Here is a 25,755-nt window from a genome sequence, read left to right on the forward strand (position 1 = left end):
AATCTTCCGGAAGAAATTGTCTAAATGAAAACCCTATTAAAATCCGTCACGTAGTTAAGAAGAAAATAGCAACTTTGTTTTATTCAACATATCCATTCCATTATTTGTGCAGCTGTCCAATTACTGGTGGCTTTGGGATTTGGGTGTTTGGGTTGGGTGTTGGAGATGTCATGTTGGATAGCAGCAGAATCCAAGGATCTGCTTCTCCAGTCCAGCCCTCTTCGTATCCTTCAAGATCTCAACTATCCACAATCAGTATGATGTGCTCTTCTCTATGGGCAATTGGCTGCAGGAGGAGAGATGACAAAACATGTTAGGTTAGGTTTTGTTTTAGTTAAATACCTTTACCTAAAATGTTAGGCTAGGTTTTGTTTTGTTTTAGTTAAATACCTTTACCAATATGTAGGAACTAGGAACATATCGGTCTGTGTATTTCTCGTTTTTCTTACTTTTATTTATTTGCGTTATAAACAGTCTTTGTACATTAATATTTTACAGTGTTGGGAATTGTTTATATTAATCAATTGACCAATGAAATAACGACTTAAAAAAAATTAAGACCAAATTGAAAAAAAAAAACTTTTGGATACTTTATAGTTGGAAATAATGATTGTTTTGTTATTGTTACAGATGAGCGAGGAGATATTTTGGGTGACGGGCCCAGAGCTGTGGGACCTGGATATGTTCATCAGGGTGCTCAGGGACAGCACTGTACGCCATAAACTGTACAAACGCTTTCAGGTAACAAACACTAAACATAATCTTTTGCATAACCGTGATGAATATGTTCATCAGGGTGCTCAGGGACAGCACTGTACGCCATAAACTGTACAAACGCTTTCAGGTAACAAACACTAAACATAATCTTTTGCATAACCGTGATGAATATGTTCATCAGGGTGCTCAGGGACAGCACTGTACGCCATAAACTGTACAAACGCTTTCAGGTAACAAACACTAAACATAATCTTTTGCATAACCGTGATGAATATGTTCATCAGGGTGCTCAGGGACAGCACTGTACGCCATAAACTGTACAAACGCTTTCAGGTAACAAACACTAAACATAATCTTTTGCATAACCGTGATGAATATGTTCATCAGGGTGCCCAGGGACAGCACTGTACGCCATAAACTGTACAAACGCTTTCAGGTAACAAACACTAAACTTAATCTTTTGCATAACCGTGATGAATATGTTCATCAGGGTGCTCAGGGACAGCACTGTACGCCATAAACTGTACAAACGCTTTCAGGTAACAAACACTAAACTTAATCTTTTGCATAACCGTGATGAATATGTTCATCAGGGTGCTCAGGGACAGCACTGTACGCCATAAACTGTACAAACGCTTTCAGGTAACAAACACTAAACTTAATCTTTTGCATAACCGTGATGAATATGTTCATCAGGGTGCTCAGGGACAGCACTGTACGCCATAAACTGTACAAACGCTTTCAGGTAACAAACACTAAACTTAATCTTTTGCATAACCGTGATGAATATGTTCATCAGGGTGCCCAGGGACAGCACTGTACGCCATAAACTGTACAAACGCTTTCAGGTAGCAAAGAATAAACTTATTCTTTTGCATAACCATGATCTTTTTTGTTTTTTCTTTTTTTCACTCCTTTTCTTTGTTTGAAAAAGAGAGTACGGAAACAGTGTGCAATATAGTTGTGAATGATGAATACTTGGAGCAGGTGGATGAGTTTGTGGATTTAGGAAGTATGTTTACGAGAGATGAAAAGGATTGATGTGTAGTATTGCAGGTTTTTAAACACCGGTAAATTGTTTATCAGGTGTATGGTCATGAATGTATTTTAAACTGTTATTTTATATGATTAAAATTTGAGGAATAACACTCACATAGAGAATTGTGTAACTTTCCAGACAACTGCTATTTTGATTTCGTAATAGTTATTGTTTTTATATTATGGTAACTCTTGGAGTGCTGATGCAAAATTTTCGCCCTCCGCCAGCAGATTCTATTTTCGTAATAATTTCGTAGTAATTTACAGAAGTTTTTGTAAATCATGTAAAAATAGTAGTATTTTAAATGATTTAATAGATAGGGCCATAAAGGATAAAAGGATAATAAAATTCATCTTTTGCATTGTATTTATATGAAACAAAAAAAAATACTACAAAATTTTAGGTATAATTTAATTTTTCTTGTTCCAGGCTGCCGTGGAACTTGATGTAAACGTGGCGGCCATGCTTGTTGAGTTCTACCAAAGTAAATGCGACAGACTGTTAGCTGACGGTCCTTCCGCTGTGAAGCCCCCGCAGCCTGCGTCACCAGCCCATTCCACCTCCCCACGCACACCCCCCACTTACCTGAAAGTATGTACCGAATTATATAGCTTTCCAAGCAACTGATATTTTGACTTCAAAAATTGTTTTTATATTATTATAGAATTAATTAAGCTAAAGAGATAAAAAATTGAGTAAATTTCACAAAGCAAAAATTAATCTTTTGCATTGTATTTGTACACGGTGTCCGGAAACTCATAGCACAAGTTGGAATCTGGTGAATCTACATCACATTTGGAGTTGATTTTTTTGATTTGATCTTTCGTATTCAAGTAAATCAAGCCGAAGTTTGAATTTTTTTGGTAAAACTTTTTAAGAATCTGTCGCTAGGGGGTTAATATCAGCTGTTTAATGTCTTTTAAAATGTGGCAAAGCGTGGGACCTGACTCCAAAATTTTAGTTGCTGAAAAAAAATGTAAAAAAGTTATAAACAAATTACTCAGGTCAAAAGAAAATAAATGTTTTTGGGTTCTCTAATGATGTAGATTCACCCGTTTCCTGCTTGTACTACGAATTTACGCACACAGATATAAAACACAAAAAAAAAACTACTTAATTTTCGGTAATACTTAATTTTTCATGTTCTAGGCTGCCGTGGAACTTGATGTCAACGTGGCGGCCAGGCTAGTGGAGTTTTACAATAGTAAATGCGACAGGCTGCTAGCCGACGTTCCTTCCATTGCGGAGCCTCCGCAGCCTGCGTCACCAGCCCATTCCACCTCCCCACCCACCGCCCCCACCTACCTCGCACACCCCCCGGACACAAGAGACTCCCTCATAGACCTAGGACTTAGATTAGGTAAGATGATTTCAAATATCTTATCTTAATCTTACTTTGAATTGCTCCAACTTTGTCCTTGGAAAGGTTTTCACTGTGAACTCTTATGCTAGGTCATTTGAACCACCGTCAATTTGACAAAGTCATCAAATTGACATTTTGTCACACTCACATATTGTAACCGCTAATTCTCTACCCGTCAGCGTTTGAGTCGTTTGATCAATTGTCAAGCGGTTATCAAAATTTGATGGAGTGGTGTAAACTACTGAGTCTTACATACTATCGATTGTCTTGATCGTGCCATGTCCTCCTGAGGCCTCTTGTCCTCCGACTCTTTCCATCCATTTGCTTTATTCTCCTGGTACATATTAGCGTATCTTTCTTTATCTTGTTCATTATACTTATCGACCTTGTATTTGAAGATTATGAACAAGAAATGAGACAGCAAAAAGTAAACATTCAATCACAATGTTCCCGGAGAGAATAAAAATAACTAATCTGATGTTAGATGCTTCATATTAAATAAAATATTATTATTATCTTGCATAAAATTAATTTTTTTCTTTTTTTCACTACCAGTTAAATCTAGTGTTTTCCAATGCATTATTGCCTACTTAAAAGTAATCTTATTTGAATCGTCGTTATCGAATTTTAACGCTCCGTTTATTTGATTTTTTTATAAATCTATTGGCGCTAATTTTAAGTGTAATTTTAATATTTTAAATACTCTGCTTTTCTTGATATTTTTTGTTGTTGTTTTAAGTCATTGCCTGGAATCTAAGTTTGTCGCATGTCACATGATTGGAAATATTATCACCTGCTTGCTAATGAAATTATTATTAAACCTTTAACATTTTTCAAAGTCACGACTATTGTAAAAAAGAGCCCGCCGCGAACGTCATCCAACTTGGTTTTGATCCGTTAGGTTCTTCAAATAAAAATATTTTGTGTCGTCGCAGATATATCTTATTTAAGTTAGGTTTATATGTTAGTTTTTTTTAATCACTTTTAATGGCGTTTATCACTTTTTAAATGTATGTTGAGCTGTCATGTAACCTGTACAAGGTTACATTTGTTAATGCTAACCAGAAATTTTAACAATATAAAGTGTATTAAATTGTTATATTTTGTCTATGTAAGAAGTCAACTTGAGTACGATTCTCCTGTCTGGAACCCACATTATAATATACATGTACTAGCTGTTGAAAGAATACAAAACAAATTCTTACGTTTTATGAATTTTAAAATGGGTATTCCAGAAATTATGTTGAACTACAACACTCTGTTAAATTATATGAATATGCTCAAATTGTCAGACAGAAGTATTTTCACTGACTTGGTATTTTTATATAAAATTCTAAATGATTTAGTTGATAGTCCGGTATTGCTAGAATTGATAAGCTTCCAGATTCCACAACGTAATACTAGAAGTCAGGATTTATTTCAGTGCAGAAATTCTAGGACTAACTACCATATGTATTCCTCTTTGCCCAGAATACTAATGGAGGGAAACAATTATACCAAGTCAGTTGACATCTTCATTGAACAATGAAGCAATTCAGTTATGTACAATAAATAATTTATATTTCTTAATAAATCATATGTAAAAACCCCAAAAAGGGCGTTAATCAATAAATAATAAATTAATTAATATTATAGCAATATAGTTGTATTACAGTAAATTATTTTTCTCATACAAACAGTTAGAATGAGTTACAAGTAGTAAAGTAGTAATTTATTACATTTTGCTAAATAACAATGTTTTATGCCAACATGGAAATAGTTTATTTCCATCATTAAATGTAGCGATAAATGTCAAGTGATTGATTCGGAAAGCTGTCAAACATTAGCTACGAAGAAGAGTAATTTTTATTTTAGCTTTGAGAATGTACTCCATACATCACAGGACAAATCATTCAACTAAATCATTATCCATTGTATTGTGAAAGAATGTGTAAATGATCAAGAGTATTGGGTAGGAATTTAAAGGGTTCTTTCATCACTTGAATGGAGAGAGAATCCGAGTTATGATATTAATGAAAATTTTCTTGAAAAATTTACAGAAAGAATATTTATCTTACACAAGTCCCTCTTTATTCCAATTTTATTAATTTTCAAGCGTTGCCATCCAGTGAGTGGAGAACTAATTTTCAAGCGTTGCCATCTAGTGGATTGGAGAACTAATTTTCAAGCGTTGCCATCTAGTGGAGTGGAGAACTAATTTTCAAGCGTTGCCATCTAGTGGAGTGGAGAACTATTTTATTTTTATTTTTTTTCATTCCAGGAACCTTCCTCAACGAGGTGGGATGGTACACCAATGCGCAAGAGGTGTTAGTGGCGTGTAGAGACCTGTGTCAAAGTGCCCCGCACACCACGTATTATGTCCGTATGACGTTGGAATGCTGCCATAGGTAAGACATGTTCTTTTGTTTCTTATAGATTTACACATTGATCTCTAAAAAACAGTAATTAGAACTTCATAGTAATGTGATTTGAGTGCAGTGTGTTAAAAGTGAATAATCGAAAATTTTGTTAAAAAATATTCAACATCCGCTCGCGATGAACGAACGTGGGACGAGGGTCATGCCAGATGTTTTCAACGGAATTCTCGGAAACTCGGAAGGCCCGAGCAAGTGTTTTGCTAATTTAATAAGGGTAATTTATTATCCCGACCGTCGCTTTTTATTGCGGGCACAATGGACAGTTTCTACAATCACCAGGAACAGGATTATATGGAGATGAATGATGGATTCGCCGAACGTCACAGCGGTGCTGCCAAGGTCTGTTGTCTATGTGAGGATATTGTGTCAGCGCTTTATTAGCAGCAGACACATACCTGGACGGATGACGAACCTCGTGCTGGCACTGTTGGTGGACGCGGTGGACTCTCTCGCTGCAGCAGCTGGTTCAGTCTCTTACCACCTAGGATTCTTTCTGCAGAGTCTCCATCTTCTATCTTCGTGTCACCTGTTCCTGTACTTCATTTTACTTAACTTCACTTTATTTTTGTAATACATATTTATATTTTTTGTAAAGCGCCCCTGAGGTGATGTCTCATAAAAGCGGCGCTATGCAAATTATCCAAGAAATTAATAAATAAATAGGAATTCAAAGATTCCATCTGACATAGCAGTGCTATATGGTAATGGGCTTTGGATAAAGCTACTTGAGCTTTAGAAAAGATTTGCAGGTACTCTTAATTAGAAAAAAAAACACATAGAAAATAAAATATCTTGTGTCACCGGGTTTGAACTCAGTTGCCATATTAAACCAATTTATGTATTTAATTTTATACTAGTGGACCCGCAATCCTTTGCTATTGCTAATGTCTTTCTCGGGTGTCACCAACTTCTTCCACCATTCACTACTGTATACCACAATATTACTGTTAAAAAACTATATTACACCGACTTTAATTCGAAACCGTATCTCATTCCCGTACAGAGATATTTGCATTAAGTATTCCTCGGACTTCTTCGACTTCTTCAACTATTCAAACCACTACCTCTTTTTCGAGTTTTGTGAGCACATACGTACGCAGGTTGAATTTTTTATTTTATTAAGATGTTTTTCTTTATAGATTATTACACGCACAGGCTTCATATTGTTCCTTCAAGGAGGCCTCAGAAACCCTTGCACTCTCCATATCCCTGCTGGAGGAAACCTGCAGAGAAGAAATGATGGGTTCCACAATACAGATCAAGACATACCCCCATGCTGACTCAATGTCCCCCAGGTTAGTACTGACCCCATGTTCTGCTATGTTCTCCTGATGCCTTGGTACCGTAATATCGCTACTTAAACTTGTGACTCTATGACTTTCTCTATGTAAGCGCTCAATCGATTGTGTTATCCCCTGTGCCTATTATTTTACCTGTGACAGTAGCCCAGTTATTGAGGTTGTCGTTGGTTATTTGGTGATGCCTCCTGGCTCCGCTACGTACCTTCCCAGTTATCTGAGCTTTCTTCTCTAAGGCGTCGGCACTTTGGCATCAGTTTTTTTTTTTTTTACTTTACTCCGGAGACCTTGAGGTTTCCCTCAGGACTTATGTTATCTGGGAATGCTGGAGGAAGAAACATAGAAATGTACATTTATTACAGTCAATCGAATTGTTGAGCACAAAAACAAGTTTTTTTTCACTAACCCCGCAGAGGAGGTCCTGAGGAAAACAATTTCCTCCAGGGCCTATGTCATCTTTGGGGATGCTGTGTGGAGGGTCTTTTTAAGGAAAGGAAGGAGAGAAAATTCTGGGAAGGAAAATGTATAAGGGGTGGGTAAGAATCTATCGATCAGCGTGTCCAGAAGTGACGAACAAATGATCTATCCCTCCTACTGCCCAAACCCCCCTCTTAAATTGTATCTTTGTGAAGTCACATCTGTTTTCATTTGTCAAATGTGGACCCTTTACAAATGTCGCATACTCATTTGATGTATATCCTGACTGCACCAGTGGCGCTGGTTCGGAACACCTTCCTTTGACATACTAGTAGAACAGCCACAACATTCTAAAGTCAATATTCTTTCGTATTTATCAAAGCTACATTTCTGTTTGTTTCTTCGTAGTTAAGGTACAGGCGCGGACCTACATTGGTTGGAGTATTAACAGTATTGTGTTTCCAGCTTCAGGACTTACATGGCGCTGGAGCCGTGTGCGGGCGAGAAGCGCGCGTACTGTCGGGCGGTGGACGCGGCGCCGCCACCGCCAGCGCCCGGCTCGCCCGCCCTCGGCGACCTCATGCTGCGCCTGTACCGCGAGTTTGCGCTGCTGCACTTCCTGCGCAGCGACTACCGCCAGACATACTGCTGGAGCTCGCGCGCTCTCAAGCTGCTAAGGCCCGATACTCCCGTCAAGTTTGTACTTCTAATTTTATCTTATCCTAGTTTGTCGTTTGGAGAAAAGTGTCTAGGAGTCATAAAACCTCCCAATTTCGGTTGTCTATGATGTGTTAGTTAATTCTATGTGAAATTTGGTTCAATCATAGAATAAAGAATATAACACTAGAAGTGCCTTACATACGAATTTGCATGGAAACAAATGTTCCATTTAGCCCAACCGCCCAGCGCTCTATCTCACTTACACTTGCCTGACAAATTGTATAGATCTCTATCCAATTTGAATTTCGAAAACACAGTTTTGTATGGAAATATAGCCCCCGATTGGGCTTATATACATATATTTTTTAAATTAATTAATTTCATAAAAAATTTAAAGATTATATAATATATCAGTAGTAAGTTACATAACATATGTAACAATGACATTGTTGAAAGAATAATCTTACAATAATAGTGCAGTTTCTAATAGAAATTTCTAATTTGGATCACAAAACATTCGCACAACACTTGTTGTGTTGTGTTTATTCTATGGGTTTATTGAATTCAAATTTGCTTTGAATTTAAGTGTTATGTTCAAAATTGGCACTGATTTTTTGAATAATAATTATGTACTAATAACGTAGGTAAAATATTTTAGCAGAAAATTATTTTAATTTTACAAATTTGCAGTACCCTAAGATTTCTGTTGTGATTTGGTGATTTTTGCCAGAACGGCGACGATATGATGTACAAGTGGATAGATGAAGAAGTCAGGAAAGCCTTAGGATAAGTTGGAACAATTTAGTGGAACAAATAATTGGGTCGCATCGTAATCGGCAAGAATCGAAAGTATTTGTAAGACGATGAACAAATGTGTTCATCTTCTTATGTGCATTAAAGTAAGTTTTTATTACTCCATTCCAGAATAACGGTGGATGTCCTTCGGATATGCGGCAAGGCATGCGTCATGATGCGCGAGTTCAGCCGCGCCGGTATGCTAATGCGAGAGGCCGTGGCACTGGCTCGGCTGTGGCTCGGCACCACCGACCCGCGCTACTCCCTCACGCTGCTGGACTACGGCTTCTACCTGCTCAACGTGGACTCCATACTGGACAGCGTCACAGTCTACGAGGTGAGACTCTATAATAAGGTGGAAGTCCTTTAGATATACGGCGAGACAGGCATCATGATGCACAAATTCAATCATAGTCCTTTTCTTGAAGTTCACCAGGGTTTTGTTGTGCATTCGACAATGTCTCCTGTTTCCACAATATTATTGCTCCCATGGTATCTGAGATTTCTTAGGCACGTCATCCCAGGTCACTAACAACTTGTTGCACACAATCTGTATAGGTCATTACTGAAATAACATGCCTCATTGTTGAATTCTCAAAATGTCAAAACTAGAATGTTTCACTCACAACCTATAATTTTTATATCCTGTCATTCCTTATGGACTGTTTTGTTCATACCATTGATTAGCACACGCATGCATTGTTACAAAATGTCTATATACCTCTCCCTTTAACATAAGTTCCTGCATTCCTCCACCCAGTTACCTGTCCCCGTCTGACAGTGTGGTTTAACCTACATTCATTGATATTGCAACAATTTATTTATACATTACCAGTGTGTTAAGAAAACCAGTGCAGTGAACATCTCCCTTCAGTATGATTAACCTGTTAACCGGGAAGTTCAGTTTTGAATTATGCAGCATATAACGGGCGCGAACTCCTTCACTAGGACGTATTCGTACATCACGCCTGGTGGACGTAATTTCATATTTTTTTTATTTTTTATTTATGCATCAAAAAAAGTGAAAACATTAATTAAAAAAATAGAATATTTACAAACAATTAATTACAAGATTACAAAAAATATAAAAAAGGTTATAATTACAGTACAATAAATAAAAGCACACAGATAAAAGAGAAACATTGAGTTTAAAAAATTAAAATATGTAAAAATTAAAAACTCAATTTCCGTGTGATATGCTCGGAAATATACGTCCCGCTCCAGGCCGCAACATATATTTCGAGGACGTATTCATACGTCCTACCCGTACCCAATACTGTTAACGTTTGACGTATTTATACGTCCCGCCCGGTTAACAGGTTAATTCGAGTCTATTACGGAAGCTTGTGCAGTGATAACCAGCACTGTCTCTCATGGCCATAACATCGATCGAAAAGGCCAAGAGTAAGTCAGAATACTTTTCCAATTCTAACTGTTAACCACAGCAACCCCAATAGTTGTGTCAGATTTTGATTACAGTCCACAATAAAACCACATTCATACTATTTTTTTATTTATTAAGTAAATAGAAACAATTTGTACAAATTTAGGGTAGTCCCACAAAACTGTTATATGGCAGCTTGTCTGTAGGTTCTACCAATTAAACATTCTACTAAAAACAAGTTATACATACAGGTAGATACATCAAAAAAATTCAAGGATACATGAAATTTTCATACATTAGCCACAGCTTTACCATTTTAGGAAGTCTCTCATTTTTTTCAAATTTAAGATTTTTATTAATTTTATTGAAAATCACTGGAATTATATATTGAAGAGTACGGCTTCCATATTTATTTAATATTCGAGGAGTTTTTAGACCCTTTCCTTCTTTAAATCTGTAATCTGCAACTCCAATGTCTGACACGAGCGACTCTAAGTTAGTTTCAACGACGTGAGAAAGCACAACCTCGTCCTGTCGGTTGGACGAGTTTATTAAATATCGGCAACATATGCTTGTGTGTGAACCTCCGTGTTGCTAGGCCACTTGGTCAACTTGTATATCTCTCATATTTATTCAGCAGTATAAATTGACCAGTAAAAGCATACTACTTATAACTCACCTGTAACTTCTTTCTCTTCCTTATAAGCAACGTAACAGAGCAACAACGAAATACAGGAAAAACCGTGGCTTGAAAATTTTGCTTAAAAAAATTTATTTTTGTCCATGCATGAAAATTTGTCCGGGTAATTTGAAAAAATTCAATTTGTGCAGAAATATATCATAATATTATTTCATAAATCTAAATTTCACTGGTCTAAACTAAATTTTAAGAATAGGACTAAAACGCGGTACAATTTTCACTACACTCTTATAGATCGTTCTATTTCCATTATTATTTCATAAATCTATATCCACGGGCTGGCCGCGAAATATTGATTTACACGGAAATTTGTCATATTTTTACGAATTTAACTCGAATTATCAGCAAAATTTTTGTTCTCTTAAAATTTTGAATTACTTTGCGAATTCGTTAATTTGAAATTTTGTATTCCATGTCCAATAGAGGTATAGAAAAGGAGCTCTCATCTGCAGTTCGAGTACAGTTTATTGATGCAAAACGCTTTGTTTGTTTTGTTCATCAGGAAGCCCTGCACATGCTGATGTCCATGTTCTGCGAGAAGAACCTGGTGCTGGCCATGGCGCATGAAGACTTGTCCTACGCTCTGTACGTGCACGAATACTCGTCAGGCCGCTTTTTCAAAGCGCGCGAGGAGGCTGACAAGGCCATCAAGATCATGGAGGTAAGACTTATTTCACCTTATTCTTCCTAACAAAATGTTAAACATGACTAACATTGGTGAATCGGTATCTCATGAATTTTCTCACAGCTCTCATCGTCAATAAAACACCGGCTCCCATAAAACACTTTGGACTTTGATAGATTTACAATGGGCTCTGATATCTTAATTAGCAGGCTGTTAGAATAATCTGGACCTCGACCTTGAGGTCGCCACCTTATTTATTATCCTATTATTCTCCACAGCTAATGTAATCCATGGCTAACCTAATATACTAATCTAATGTCATCCATGGGTGAGCTCATATACTAATATCGAGGACATTACAGCAATCTTCTTCCACTATGAAAGTTTAATCTGTATCAGAGTACACTAGCTCACGATGGAAACTTTGTAAGTTGCGAAATTCTACCAGAACAGCGACCCAGACCAATTGATTTGACAATTATAAAAAGTATAGTGGGATCCTATAGAATCAAGCACCGAAGCATTCTTGTAGCAAACAAAGTTTTATATGACATTCTACCAGAACAGCGACCCAGACCAATTGATTTGACAATTATAAAAAGTATAGTGGGATCCTATAGAATCAAGCACCGAAGCATTCTTGTAGCAAACAAAGTTTTATATGACATTCTACCAGAACAGCGACCCAGACCAATTGATTTGACAATTATAAAAAGTATAGTGGGATCCTATAGAATCAAGCACCGAAGCATTCTTGTAGCAAACAAAGTTTTATATGACATTCTACCAGAACAGCGACCCAGACCAATTGATTTGACAATTATAAAAAGTATAGTGGGATCCTGTAGAATCCAGCACCGAAGCATTCTTGTAGCATACAAAGTTTTATGTAAAATTTGTTTGCTACAAAACTGTGCCAGAAATCTTGTAACAGTAATCCGAAAATCAGAAAAGGATGCGGTCACATCTAGGACTCGAACCCAGGACCCTTGCCTTGCCGAGGCACATTAAAATAAATAATAAGATAGGTTTATCTAAAAGACGCTGTCTAGATTGCATTTAGTTCGGGTTGAATCTTGCGATCATACATAAAAATAGTTGCAAATAAAAATGTGCAGTGGGAAAAATGAAGGCAATATCAGTAGTTCTTATTCGAAGTATGATACAGTTAAATATGACTGAAAGAGGTAGGGTTCCATTAGCTCAGTTGGTAGAGCGGTGCCTCGGCAAGGAAAGGGTCCTGGGTTCGAGTCCTAGATGTGACCGTATCTTTTTCTGATTTTTCTCTTTCAGATTATCATTTAGGAATCGCTAATATTGTCTTCAATAATTAAGTAAAAAAATTATTACATTAACCTTTGGCACGCCATTTTTAAATATCTATTTGAATTTCACTTTTGTTTTGGGGAATGAATGAATGCAAATCTTGGAAGCGGAAATTAACCCACTTACCGTCACCTGATCGAGCCGAAACAGTTCCTTGGTAGGAACGTTCAATCCTCAGTCAAACCAATTTAATTATTATTTTTTTTTGAATTATAAGACATTTTAAAATAGATACTTTGTTTTTTTACGGGTTAATTTTTTGGATTTATTCGTAAATTTTAATACACATAATTATTCTTATAGCAGTTTACACATTTTGGGCCTAATAAACGTGCTTCCAATTTTGCGCAGTTGAATGTACGGTAAATGGTTTTTTATCAGTTGCATTAAATTTTAAACACGTTTATTAGTAAGGGGGGTAACGTGTTTTCGTGAAATAATTATCATAATATTGTTGATATTATGAAAAAACATCTTTATTTATCAATGAACATTGCGTAACTTACCGCGTGTGACGAGCAGTGATGCGCAGCAGGATTCTCACATAGATTACCTTACCCCCTCAAGCAGCTTTGGTAATAGCGTGAGCGAGTGAGATAGAATGGCGGAAACAGTTTTGTTATGGTTTCAGAGCGCAAAAAATATTATTTGTGGCAAGAAATGAGGCTTTAATTAATGGTAGATTTATAGGTTTTGTTGTAGGAATGCAAAAAAATACCAAAACTATAAAGTCTATTTAAAATTATTCACGGAAAACAGTAATTTCATAAATTTTGGGTACCCCTGTTGGTAGTGGGAAGGTTAAAAATTAATGGGAAAAACAGAACTAATGTGATGAAGTAATCTTGATAATAGAAATGTGGGTAAATTACCTTATAATTTGGGTTCCTACACACTACCCGTCCTAAATAAATTGGAGTGCTTCTAATGTTGGAGACACCTAACCCTTTTTGTTTGCTTTGCAGGCAATGCTGCCCCCCACCCATCTGATGCTGGCCACCGCCAAGAGAGTGAAGGCGCTCATCCTCGAGGAGATCGCACTGGACACGCCACCGGGAAGGAATTCCGGAGGTCAGTGTTGTCCTTTTTATGTATTAGTGTTAAAGCCGCTACAGACGACTGGTTTGCCCAGCTGTATATTTTTCATTTAAAAAAAATATCTGAGAAGGTAACAAATAATAGGTTTGACTTAAGGAAAGGATGCTAGAACAGCTGGGCCTTTCGACGCGATGACTTCAGTAGTACCTACGCCGGCCATTTGTCCGTAGACATTTTTATCACTTGAAGCTTCAAATTGATACAGCTGTGTTTAGTAACTAGTTCTGATTAGCCAGGTACTTTCTAACCAACCTTGCTCTTGTCCATCCTCTTCATTTTCCACTCTGAATTTCCTTTACAACATTTTTTAAATTAAGGATCTAGTTTTTCTGGTAAATTTTTTCATATAATTTTTTTTTCTCTTAAGCCCTTTTGGTTTAGGACAGTCTTGTTGTATTTAATTTTCATTTCTAATAAATCGTTACCTCAATTGGACAGGGTTCTAACTTCATTTTACCTTTTTCTGAGAAATGAGGTGTGAAAGTTTTTAGGACGATTTCTCATTATCTATTTACCGATTTCTGATTTTTAAGTAGAATCTTTCACAAAGTATTTTATATAATAAAATATATTTATATTTTTTTATATTTTAAAGGAAAATACTTAAATGGGATTATACTTACCATTTTAGAACATACCTAAACATGCAGATAAAACCATATGCAACCAGCTAGGTCATAATACTTCATTGCATGAGGTTCTAACTACATTTCCCTAATACCATTCCAAGATCGGGCCATATTATAATTAAATACTTTCCTTTAAAATATGTTCACTAAAATACTTTACTTAAGATTGAACCTCAAAATCAGAAAATATTAAAAAACACGAGAAATCGTCTTAAAAACTTTGAGACCTCACCAAACAAAAATTCAACTGCTAAAGGTTCAAAGTGATGTTAGAACCTTGTAAAATAAATAGAAGCTTTAAAAACTTAATGTTAGAACTTCGTCATACAAGTATCTACAGAAATACAACACCAATGGTTGTGAAAGTTATTTTGGTTATAGAAATGAGCAAAAGAAATGGTTTTGCATTCAAAGGTCATTTTGGAAAAAAATTTCAGCAAGAATCTTGTCCAACTGAAGTCACAAAATACAATAATCATCACATTTAAGTAAATTAAATAAAAACAGTATTATGTAAACTTCAACAATAAACTTTTGGTCACTACCTACCTACATCAGAGTTAATTAATTGATTCTGAGATGTTTATTTCAATGTTTTTTCATGGCATTGTTATGTGAGTGTGTGATATTTATGGAGTGATTGCAGTAGCAGACCTCTTGGCCGAGTCGGAGACGCTGCACCGTGCCGCGCTACGCCTCTCCCTCATGGCCTTCGGGGAGATGAACGTGCAGACCGCCAAGCACTACGGCAACCTGGGCCGCCTCTACCAGAGCATGCAGAAGTTCAAGGTACGTCTTGTACTACACCAAGTCTCGTTTTCTCACCTCACCCTGTTGAAGGAGTCTGACTGTGGGTAAATATTATAGACTGAACGCCTTTTGTTGCTCTACCACAGTTGTCCTTTGTTGAACCATAAAGCTGCTTTGGCCATCTTGGTAATTTCCTCAAATTCGCTGACATCTTGGTGCACCTTACAAAAATGGCTCTAAAGCTGTCATAACGATCATTGATAATTAAATGAATGTAGCAAAGTGTTACCATTAAGTCCTTCATTCACAGGGATACGCAAGTATCCGATACTCGATGATTCAAGTATCATGACGACTACCACCATACATCTGTGCAGAAGTTCGTATACAGGCACAAGTTGCTGACATTTTATAAACTTCTCGGCGGTGCCAATCTCCCGCGGCCGGGTGTCACTTGTGTCAGACATTGTAAACTTGAATTTAGTCTTACTTAAAGTGTCAAGAATAAAGATGTAAATTTCAAATAAAAGATCCATAATAATTAAGAGTATAATTTACTGTACAATTATAATCGTTAGCATGAGACAAAAAAATTTATAAATAGAAATAATCCCAGGCTAAGACTAACCTCTATGAAAAAATTACCTCTATGAAAAATTAGTGGGTCGGTATTATTTTTACATTAAAAGAAACTGTCATGGTGATTTGGTGATAAGTTAAAAATTGTAGGTAATCAAATAATGAATTCTAAAATTGCACCTCATTACGAGATTATTCATTTAGGCGCCAGTTCCATATAATGAAGATGAATTTATCATTAAAATTATAGTAAACTAATTTAAAATAAAATCTAAAGAAATGCATGCATGATGGAGGAATATCACGAATTCGTGTCGAATGCCAACCCGCAGAGTTTCTTTTCCTGCACGTCTGACCGCAAGCTCTGTCACTAGAAAACTGCCATGTCATGTTGTATTATTCTGTCAGCCAAACTTGGAACAGCTGTCCGTCAGTGCCGCCAGATATAATGCGTCCGCACCAAATAATAAATATAATCAAGTATAATTATCCCATTACAACATTTTGTAACAATTTGTGTGCTTTAGATCAATGCTAGGAACAAAACAGTCAATAAAGAATGACATGATATAAAAATGACAGCTTCAGCAACTGTTTGGTTGTGATTGAGATTATGAAAGCATTCTAGTTTTGATCTTTCGAGAATTCAACGATGAGCAGGTTTCGTGATGTCATTTGCGATGTTTACGCACTGTGCTCGACGAGTTGTTTGCGATGTGAGTACACAACACGAGTATCGGATAATTGCATATTCCTGAGGAAGAAGTGTCATATACCGGAGGAGCAATGTTGTGGAAGCATGAAACATTACCGAAAGCGAACTGTGTATCCCTGTGGCTTGAAGTCACTTATTTCAGATGAACTTCACCGGTCGCCAGTTAAACTTTTATGGTGGTTTTAGTGTTTTATCAAGACTTCCGTTTGGATTAGTGGCTAATATGAATGTGCAATATGTATAGGGTTTTGAGCCAGGAACATTGCTTAAAGTAGACTACATTCCTGATCTTCTCTTTTCTTGTATTTTTTTGCTAAATTTAATTTAGTAAATGAAACATAGTTTTGTTTTTTATTGCAGGAGGCAGAAGAAATGCAACTGAGAGCCATCTCAATAAAGGAACAATTGCTAGGAACGGATGACTATGAAGTAGGACTATCAATAGGACACTTGGCTTCCCTCTACAACTATCATATGAACATGTACGCTGACGCAGAGAAGCTTTACTTCAGATCTATTGCTATTAGTGAGTCCGTTTTTATATTATCGTTGTTGTATCATACGTATCCAGATATCCAGGATTTTTCAATGAAATTCATATTTACGTAAAAACTGCAAGAACACTCAAACCCCGAAACCGCTTGATACCGTGTCGCCGACACAATTAAAAATCTTTACATCACAATTACTCTATCAAATGATATGCTATATGTGATTTATCAAGATAATTTAACCTGATAACCATAACCCCTGAACCTGAAAATAATCATCCACCACCTCACTCGGAGCCACCAATCAACGAAATGACCACCGCTAAGGAACGGACTCAGTATTTACATTGATCCCCCTCCATTACTCACCAGAGGGAATTCCATGATGGCCGCCATCTTCAACCAACCACAGCACAGCATATTCCATTGAGATTTTAATCAAACAATGATTACAAATTCAAATGTGACTATTTGTGATAACATCAGACTCAATTTACGGGAAAATGATTGAAAATATAACCACGGAATAAATATCAACATCAAGAAATGATTATATGCTAACATAATAACATGAAAAATCACACCTAAATATATTTGTCACTCTTTGGGAAATGTTCAAACCAAAGATATTTAACTTCAAACCCAATATAAAGATTTGTATAATTTATTATAAAATAAATAAACGAGACTGGGGGAGATGGTTTTGGTAGATTGAACTGACTTGGTTAAAGGTATCATATCAAAATATTACTTTCCTCTCAGCAAACTAATTGCGGAGAGGAAAAATACCTAACCAATTTACTCCTCACTAAAGAGGAAAATCTCCTCCGAGAGGGCCCGATTTGAATTTGTTCTATAAATAGAGAACCGAATTCCATACAAAGTCAGTTCAACAACTACCTCTGAAAGAGAATCCTCTCTCCTGAAGAACCATCTCCAAGTCTCCAAGAAATATTTTCAAGTGTTTTATTCAGTTTTTGCCAGTAATAAATTATTTTCGTCAGCTCAGATTTGGAAATAAATTCCTTTCTGAACTTGGCTTTAAACTTCACTACAAGCCTCCACTACATCCACCAAGACTGAAACTTTGACAAGTGTACCCAGCCTCCTACATATATACAGTTATTGTACGGACGGTTAATTGTCTTGTACAGTTGTAATGGAATTGAACCTTTGGACATGCGTATGCAATTCAAATTGGCCGCGCTTTTCGAAAAAAGGCGGTCACCTTTTGAAATCATTATTTTCCACCCTGGGGGCGCTCAGTGTCCGCAAGTTACTCAACAAGAAACAATAACAAACGAATTTTAGAAAAATGCTGCCATTTCAAAGTGCGAATGCCTAAGGCAAGTACAAGACAATGTGAATTGCAAAATATACCTATGAACTTAATCTATTTTATAACGGTGGTACACATTTATCAAATAACAAACATTAGAAAACGGCTAGGAGGCGGCTTCTCTACCTCGTCGACCGCATTGTTTTTTCCATTTTCAATTTAAATTTCAGTAGACTAAAATTACGAAATTTCATTTGTGAAAACCTTATTTGTGGCTTTATTGTAACTCTAAATAGTATATAACAAAGTCACTATCCGCATCTGTCTGGGCGCTTAGTTCTTCTTAACTATGCAATGGACTTTGATAGGGTTTTCACTATCATTTAGAGAATTTCTTCTGGAAGGTTTATATATATTATATAATACATGGATATTATATTTATTGAAAGTAGGGAAAAGTCGAGCAACGTATTGTAATAATTTATTTATCGTTTCTTTACATTGTATCTTTTTTTTAAAGTTATAATTTTTTAATAATGTTTGTTGTCTTTAGATAGCTTTTAACACAGTAATGCCATTATTGTTGTAGGTTTAAAACTGTTTGGAGAGAGGTATTCCGGACTGGAGTATGACTACCTGGGCTTGGTGCATGTTAATAATGAGCTCCAGAAACCTGACCGCGCCTTCTTCTACAGCCAGGTCTTACAACGGTGGAGAGGTAAACCTTTATCACTTATTCACTCCACCAATGTCCACCATTGTTTCCAATCATAATCTAAAATAGACTAAATACATTTCTGCCATAACTTTGTGGTTATCCATTATGTATAAATAACGAAACAATGTTACTTTGTTTGAACCACTATATTTTTTTTTATATAAACCGACCGGTTTCGGAACAACCATTCATTCCTTCCTCAGGGAAAAATATACTAACTTGACATTACTTTATTTATTTATTAATTTTCGTGAAATTGACAGTTTACATTTATTTCAGTTTGTACATATGTATTATATAGCCAAAATAAAACTAATTATGGATTTTAATGTGTGAATATAATATATTACAAAGTGTTGAAATGAAGGTGGAGGGGTGAATAGGCGAGGAATGGACGATGAAAGGGAACATGTCTAAGATGGGACTGTAAGATATGATTCCATTATATCTTACTTTCTCATCTAAGACATGTTTCCCTTTACCGTCCATTCTATCCCCTCCCCCATTCTTCACTAATCCCTATGTGACTATTGTGTCTTGTCCCGCCATTATCCGACACTAATGAAGATGAATATCCTCCTCAGCCCTCCGGGAGCAGCCTCTGGAGAAGCAGCAGCCGGCCTTCGGCATGGAGGTGGCCATCCCCATTCCACAGCTCAAGCTCGACTTCTTCCGCCAAGATGACGAAGATTGAGGACTGGCCGGAGCGTGCTTATATCAGGTACCACCCTCTCTGTAACACTAACAGATAGGAAGAGTGAAGAAGAATAAAGTAGAGAACTAGCTCAAGATACCTACAAGTGTATTACCACCTTATGGAACTGGCAGACTTTGCCAAACACCTAATAACAACCTTTGTGAACTTTAACCTTCATCCGCACTTGCCTTCTAAAGTTACACTTACACCCGCTAGGACGGCAATTTGGTCCTCCACGCTTTTAGAATCATTTTCTTGATGTAATGTGCATGTTTCACAATAATTACAACCAATTGAGGTGTATACAAGCAAACCTGCCACTTTACACTTCTACAACTATTTCAGTAGAAACGAAAAACGTTTTTCACCTTTCTTTCATAAGTTATTAACAAGATTTGTTTTGTTTAAAAAAAAAAAATTGTCATTAAAAGGGAAGGAAGATAGAATAACTGGTATGAAATGCAGAGAAAAGTCCTAAAAGTAATCTTGAGTATTGTGAAATTAATACAATGAGTAATTCTTACAAAAAATAAGGGAACATTATTTTGCTTTGCAAGTCGAGTGGTGAAAAAAAAATCTCATTCCCGCCCGCTAGGACGGTGAATTGGCCGTCATAATCACCCTAACGATATCGTGGGGTCATTACAGGATCGTCACAATCTAGGACGTGAACGAAAATTAAAAAAAGACGACAAATCTGCCGGCCTAGCGAGTGGATGAAATTTCATAAAGGAATTGGTGTACAGTCAAGAATAACCTGAAGCAATGGAGATATGATGTGTACGCACAATGGGCCTGAGACCTGAGTGATTATGGGAGCTATGCATACTTAATTTTAATATGTAATTAAACATAACTAAAAATTTAGGAGTTCTTTTACTTAAAAACTACTCTAAACATGTGAATGCACTTTCAGAAGTGTGCTTTAATTTTATGCTTCTAATTAACCGAATCTTTCTTTCCAGGAATTTTATACTGGCCACGCAGGACACGTACACGAACACAGACCGTGACTGACTCATCGGGCGGCCGCGGCGACTGACTCTGACTCTTCACCCCGCGACTCCCATGGCCGCCACTTCCTCCCCCACCGTCCGCGGCCCGGCGCCCCACGTTGCTCAATCACCCGCGCCGCACGTGCGATCCACAAACTAACTGTACATAAAACATGATTATCGTGAAAACAGACGCTATTTACTGCGAGTTCTAAGAATCAATGTGTTATTATTATTAATTATTAGTGCTGAAGAATTTAAAGTTAGACGGTGTGGAAATATTCTCACAAATGGGTACATATCTTCCGTTTATTATTACGATTATTATTATTGTGTATTTTTTGTATTTCAAATTCCTTTGCATTATAATGAAAATCTCTTGTGCATCTCAATGAGTTTATTGTATGTCTGTGTTGTGATTTGTCACTCATTTAAATTATCGAGTAACGTGAGAATGATCGTTAATATTGTCATGTGGTGGTTGTTACTCTTTGTTCAACTGCGAATAATATGTGAGTGATAATATTACATAGTGTTATTCTTTGTTTAACTCTAAGTAATATGAGAGTGATACTATTATGTAGTGTTATTCTATGTTTAACTCGTAAGTAATATGAGAGTGATACTATTACGTAGTGTTATTCTTTGCTTACTTGTGAGTAATATGAGAGTGATAATATTACCTAGTACTCTTTGTTTTCCTGTGAGTATTATAGAAGTGATACATAGTGTTACTCATTGTTAAACTGTGAGTAATAGAAGAGCGATTATATTATTCGGTGTTACTCTTTGTTTAACTGTGAGTAATATAGAAAGTGATTACATTATGCGGTGTTTCTTTTTGATTAACTGTGAGTAATATGAGAGTTACAATATTATGTAGTGTTCCTCTTTGTTTGACTGTGAGTAATATGAAATTGACAATGTTAATTCGGTGTTACTCTTTGTAACTGTGAGTAAAATGAGAATGATAATATTATGTAGTGTTACTCTTTTGTATAACTGTGAGTAATACGAAAGTGATGATGTTAATTTGGTGTTAATCTTTGTAACTGTGAGTAATATGAGAATTATACTATTATGTAGAGTTACTTTTTTGTCTAACTGACTAATACGAAAGTGATAATGTTAATTCGTTGTTACTCTTTGTAACTGTGAGTAATATGAGAATTATACTATTATGTGATGTTACTCTGGATAACTCATTGGGTAATTGTAAGAATGATTGATTAATAATATTATTATGATGTGTGATTCGTTGGTTTGTTTATTATCATCATGCGGTGTTATTGTGTATTTTAATGATTGGGTAATGTAAGAATGATTGATTAATGTAAGTGTTAAAGAGGAAGGTACCCTACGAGGGTTGGCTCTATTTCATATTATAAATAAAATGCATTTTGTAATGGATCCATATGTATGCAGATCTTCCCACTGGTGGCTTTAATTTAAACAACTCTTATAGGTAGATATATTGTACTAACAGACGTCACTGCTTGATAGAGCCTTTGGAAGGCGAAACAGCTATCACGGCGTGAATAACTAATCATAACTCGATCAATTTGTTGACACCGTTGAAAGGTACGGCTTAAATAGATAATTGTAGGTAATTAACGTAGGAATGGCGGACGAATGTTAAAATAATACATTATTATGAAATCAGGGGCTAGTTATTGCATATTATATTAAATTAAACTGAAATATTTTATCTGATAACTTTAATAATTATGTATTTTGTATATTGCAAACTGCCCGTATATTGACCCGCCTTGTATATTATATAATTTGAGTGGATATATTATAACCCCACTGAATGTCATTTCTTGGTGGTACCTCCGATTCAATTGCAAAAGGAGTTAAAATAAATTTTTAATGCAAAAGACTGATTTATTTTTTTTATTATGTGTTCCATATTTTAAAGTCGTAAATGTTTCATCTTTTTTTTGTTCTTATCGGGTTTCACAAAAAAACACGCATTGTAAGACAGGATTATCATTTTTAATGTAGCGTAATTTTTATTCATAATATGTAACTGTGGCAAGCATTATTTCGGCATAATATATCTGTTAGGTACCCAGCGATTAATAGGGGTTACGCATTGTACAAGAAACCATTATTCATTAAGCTTACAGAAGTTGAGTTACAAATAGAATAGAATGCCTAGAATCAACAGGCAATGTATTAAGTAATGTTCACACTTCACCTAGGAATTGTATTACAGAATGCCTGAAAGTAGGCGTTCTATAATAATATAAATAATCATTTGAGCCAATCTAAAACAAGTGATAGTGAATAATGCTTGCGTACAATGCGTATTGACCTAATGACTTTTTGACTGCAACATATCCATCAAATCTCTGGACATATGTATTACTTTTTGATATATGTAATGTATTTTAAGCTCTGACTTGATAATAGTATGATATGTAAATTCGCTCGTATATTTTTGTGTTATCTATAATCATTGTTTTATTTCTAGAACATTTTTCTGAAGGTAAAAGTGTTTTGAGGTGGTCTATTTTTCATCTAGACTAGTAGGCGGACGGATGGAGTATAAAACTCACAACCCGTAACGAGTTACTCCCTTTTCAGAACAAGTTATGCTTAATGAAAAGGTCTGTTAGGTTTATAGGCTTCTCTTAAAAAGTGATAAACATCAACGTAATTCATTTAGCAGCTATTAACACATTCACGGAAACAACATCTATTGATTTCTTTTTAGAGGAGATGTGATATGACACAGCGTCTATTGACATTATTTAGAGGAGATGTCATATGACACAGCGTCTATTGACATTATTTAGAGGAGATGTCATATGACACAGCGTCTATTGACATTATTTAGAGGAGATGTCATATGACACAGCGTCTATTGACATTATTTAGAGGAGATGTGATATGACGCAGCATCTATTGACATTATTTAGAGGAGATGTCATATGACACAGCGTCTTTTGACATTATTTAGAGGAGATGTGTGAAATTATGACACAACCTCTGTTAGTGTCGTTTTAGAGATGTGATATGACACAACGTACATACATACACGTCTTTAAGTCAGTGGGCGTGATGTGACACAACGGAATGGGAAGTCAAGTATTTTATTGCAGTAGTATGTAGCTTGTCTATTTGTGTCACAACGCGAACACTTCTATAATTGATAGTGTCACAACCAAAGACAATCATTTTTTATTACTGATGAACCTCTGTTTTCCGCAATTTTCCCACAAGTGTCGTCCGTCAATGTGTTAAAACCTCTTAACAGCAGAATTGCAAGTGAATTAATTGATCGTCTTGCTATTTTGGTTCAAGATTTTTATAAGCAAAATTGCTTTCCAATCTTTTAAGAAAGTCTAATGTGTTAAATATTGTCAACAACCACCTTCTTTTTACCTCTGCAATAAAGCATACAAACCTTTGACAATGGAAAAATAAATTTGAATAGGCATTTTTTGAAAATTTGTCACATCTGAGCTTTTAGCTATACAATAACACAGACATTAGTCACATCTGAGCTTTTAGCTATACAATGACAGAGACATTGTATTGATCCTGTATTAGTAACATATTTATTCCCATTCACATTGAACATTAATGCTTTAAATGTAATTGTAGATGTATTGCCTATTGTAATGCTTGCATTTTGAGAAATAAATTTTCAAGTGTAATTATTATTACTTCCGCTTGCGATGCTTTCAAACCTTTTTAGTTTATTAGTACCCTCTTTCATTTTATTATTTTATTTTTAATATACTTTCCCTCTTTCTTTTTATTTATGTATTATGTTTTTTATTTCAGGTTATGTGACATAATAATAATACAAATAATAAAACAATTTTTTAAGATCTATGATAATAATATACAAAAACACCATGACAAATACCAATGAATAAAAAATAAGGGAGATGCGAGAGTTGATGCAAACACAGTACTAATTTAGATGATTCAGATCTGAAAGGAAAATAACATCGTAATTGATAAAGTTCTTTAATTTAATGAAAAGAAAACACTGAAAATTTTTGGAATATGTATTCAACTAATGTATGCAGCAATGTGACTGGCGGGTTGGATTTGGAGAGACTGGTTGAGGGAGACCTCTTGACCTCTCCAGCAGGACTCTCTCGACCCATCGCCTTGCACTTCAGTGGGAGGGATGGATTCATACGTCCGTCACTACTGGGCATATCGACCCCCAGATACCTACCCACCCCTCACACCTTTTTTATTCCCAGAACTTTCTCTCCTTCCTTTCCCTAAAAAGACCCTTCACACAGCATCCCCAAAGACGGCCATGAGGCAACTGCCATCATGAGCAAAAATACAGCTAGGAATTTGCAAGTTTCATTCTGATGAACTATTTTATAAAGGTGAAATATCTCACATGTCAGAATGTGACTATTGCAAATTCCTATTTGCCTTCTTTATGACGGCAGTATAGATCACTTTGTTCTTACGATTAAAGTAATTCCTTACACAGGAAGATCTTACTAGTGGTCTCGTGGCACAGTAATAACTTATTGAAGGTTGGTATTACCTGTAGGATATGTTAAACAATCTTTTCTCTGAATATAATTGGCTATTCTGGGGAAACTACATTTTTATTTTTTATATTTTTGAAAAGAAAGCATTTGTATTCCCGGGTTACAAGTAACCTGAAAATATTTGAAAATCTCCTACTACCACCACAGTAAGTGGAAAATGTTGCTTGTGTTTTGATGGAGGACTTAGCCAGCCGAAACACTGAACGCACTAAGTCTGGGTGGGACACAAACACGATGTCAACTCAGCCACCAACTGACATTTTATGGTAGATTATATACTATTTTTATTAATATATAAACACATTGTCTGGTAAGACGATACAATTAGCAGCAGACATATACCTGGACGGATGACGAACCTCGTGCTGGCACTGTTGGTGGATGCGGTGGATTCTCGCTGCAGCAGCTGGTCCAGTTTCTTCACCACCTAGGATTCATGCTGCCAAGTCTCCATCTTCTATATTCGTGTCACCTGTTCCTGTACTTCATTTTACTTAACTTAACTTCACTTCATTTTTGTAA

General features: G+C 36.0%; 1 protein-coding gene across 4 annotated transcripts in view; it reads left to right on the plus strand.

Annotated features, from left to right (window-relative positions):
- Pat1 (Protein interacting with APP tail-1) overlaps positions 1-24,369 on the plus strand; it is a 113,968-nt gene extending 89,599 nt beyond the window's left edge. Inside the window, exons 2-15 of one of the 4 annotated variants that reach the window (XM_089636457.1) lie at positions 631-741; positions 2,186-2,347; positions 2,906-3,116; positions 5,380-5,506; positions 6,676-6,831; positions 7,717-7,947; positions 8,836-9,043; positions 11,293-11,451; positions 13,707-13,812; positions 15,115-15,257; positions 16,873-17,038; positions 18,872-19,000; positions 19,585-19,721; positions 20,663-24,369. In XM_089636457.1, coding sequence (XP_089492583.1) covers positions 631-741; positions 2,186-2,347; positions 2,906-3,116; positions 5,380-5,506; positions 6,676-6,831; positions 7,717-7,947; positions 8,836-9,043; positions 11,293-11,451; positions 13,707-13,812; positions 15,115-15,257; positions 16,873-17,038; positions 18,872-19,000; positions 19,585-19,694 — 2,019 coding nt within the window. In that variant the 3' untranslated portion in view covers positions 19,695-19,721; positions 20,663-24,369. The remainder of the gene's footprint in view (positions 1-630; positions 742-2,185; positions 2,348-2,905; positions 3,117-5,379; positions 5,507-6,675; positions 6,832-7,716; positions 7,948-8,835; positions 9,044-11,292; positions 11,452-13,706; positions 13,813-15,114; positions 15,258-16,872; positions 17,039-18,871; positions 19,001-19,584; positions 19,722-20,662) is intronic. The other 3 variants (XM_089636458.1, XM_089636459.1, XM_089636460.1) reach the window with 3 other exon arrangements.
- Positions 24,370-25,755: the final 1,386 nt, after the last annotated feature.

Source organism: Hesperophylax consimilis, chromosome 10 (genome assembly GCF_061612785.1).
Source record: "Hesperophylax consimilis isolate HC1 chromosome 10, BYU_Hcon_1.0, whole genome shotgun sequence".
NCBI classification, from domain to species: domain Eukaryota; kingdom Metazoa; phylum Arthropoda; class Insecta; order Trichoptera; family Limnephilidae; genus Hesperophylax; species Hesperophylax consimilis.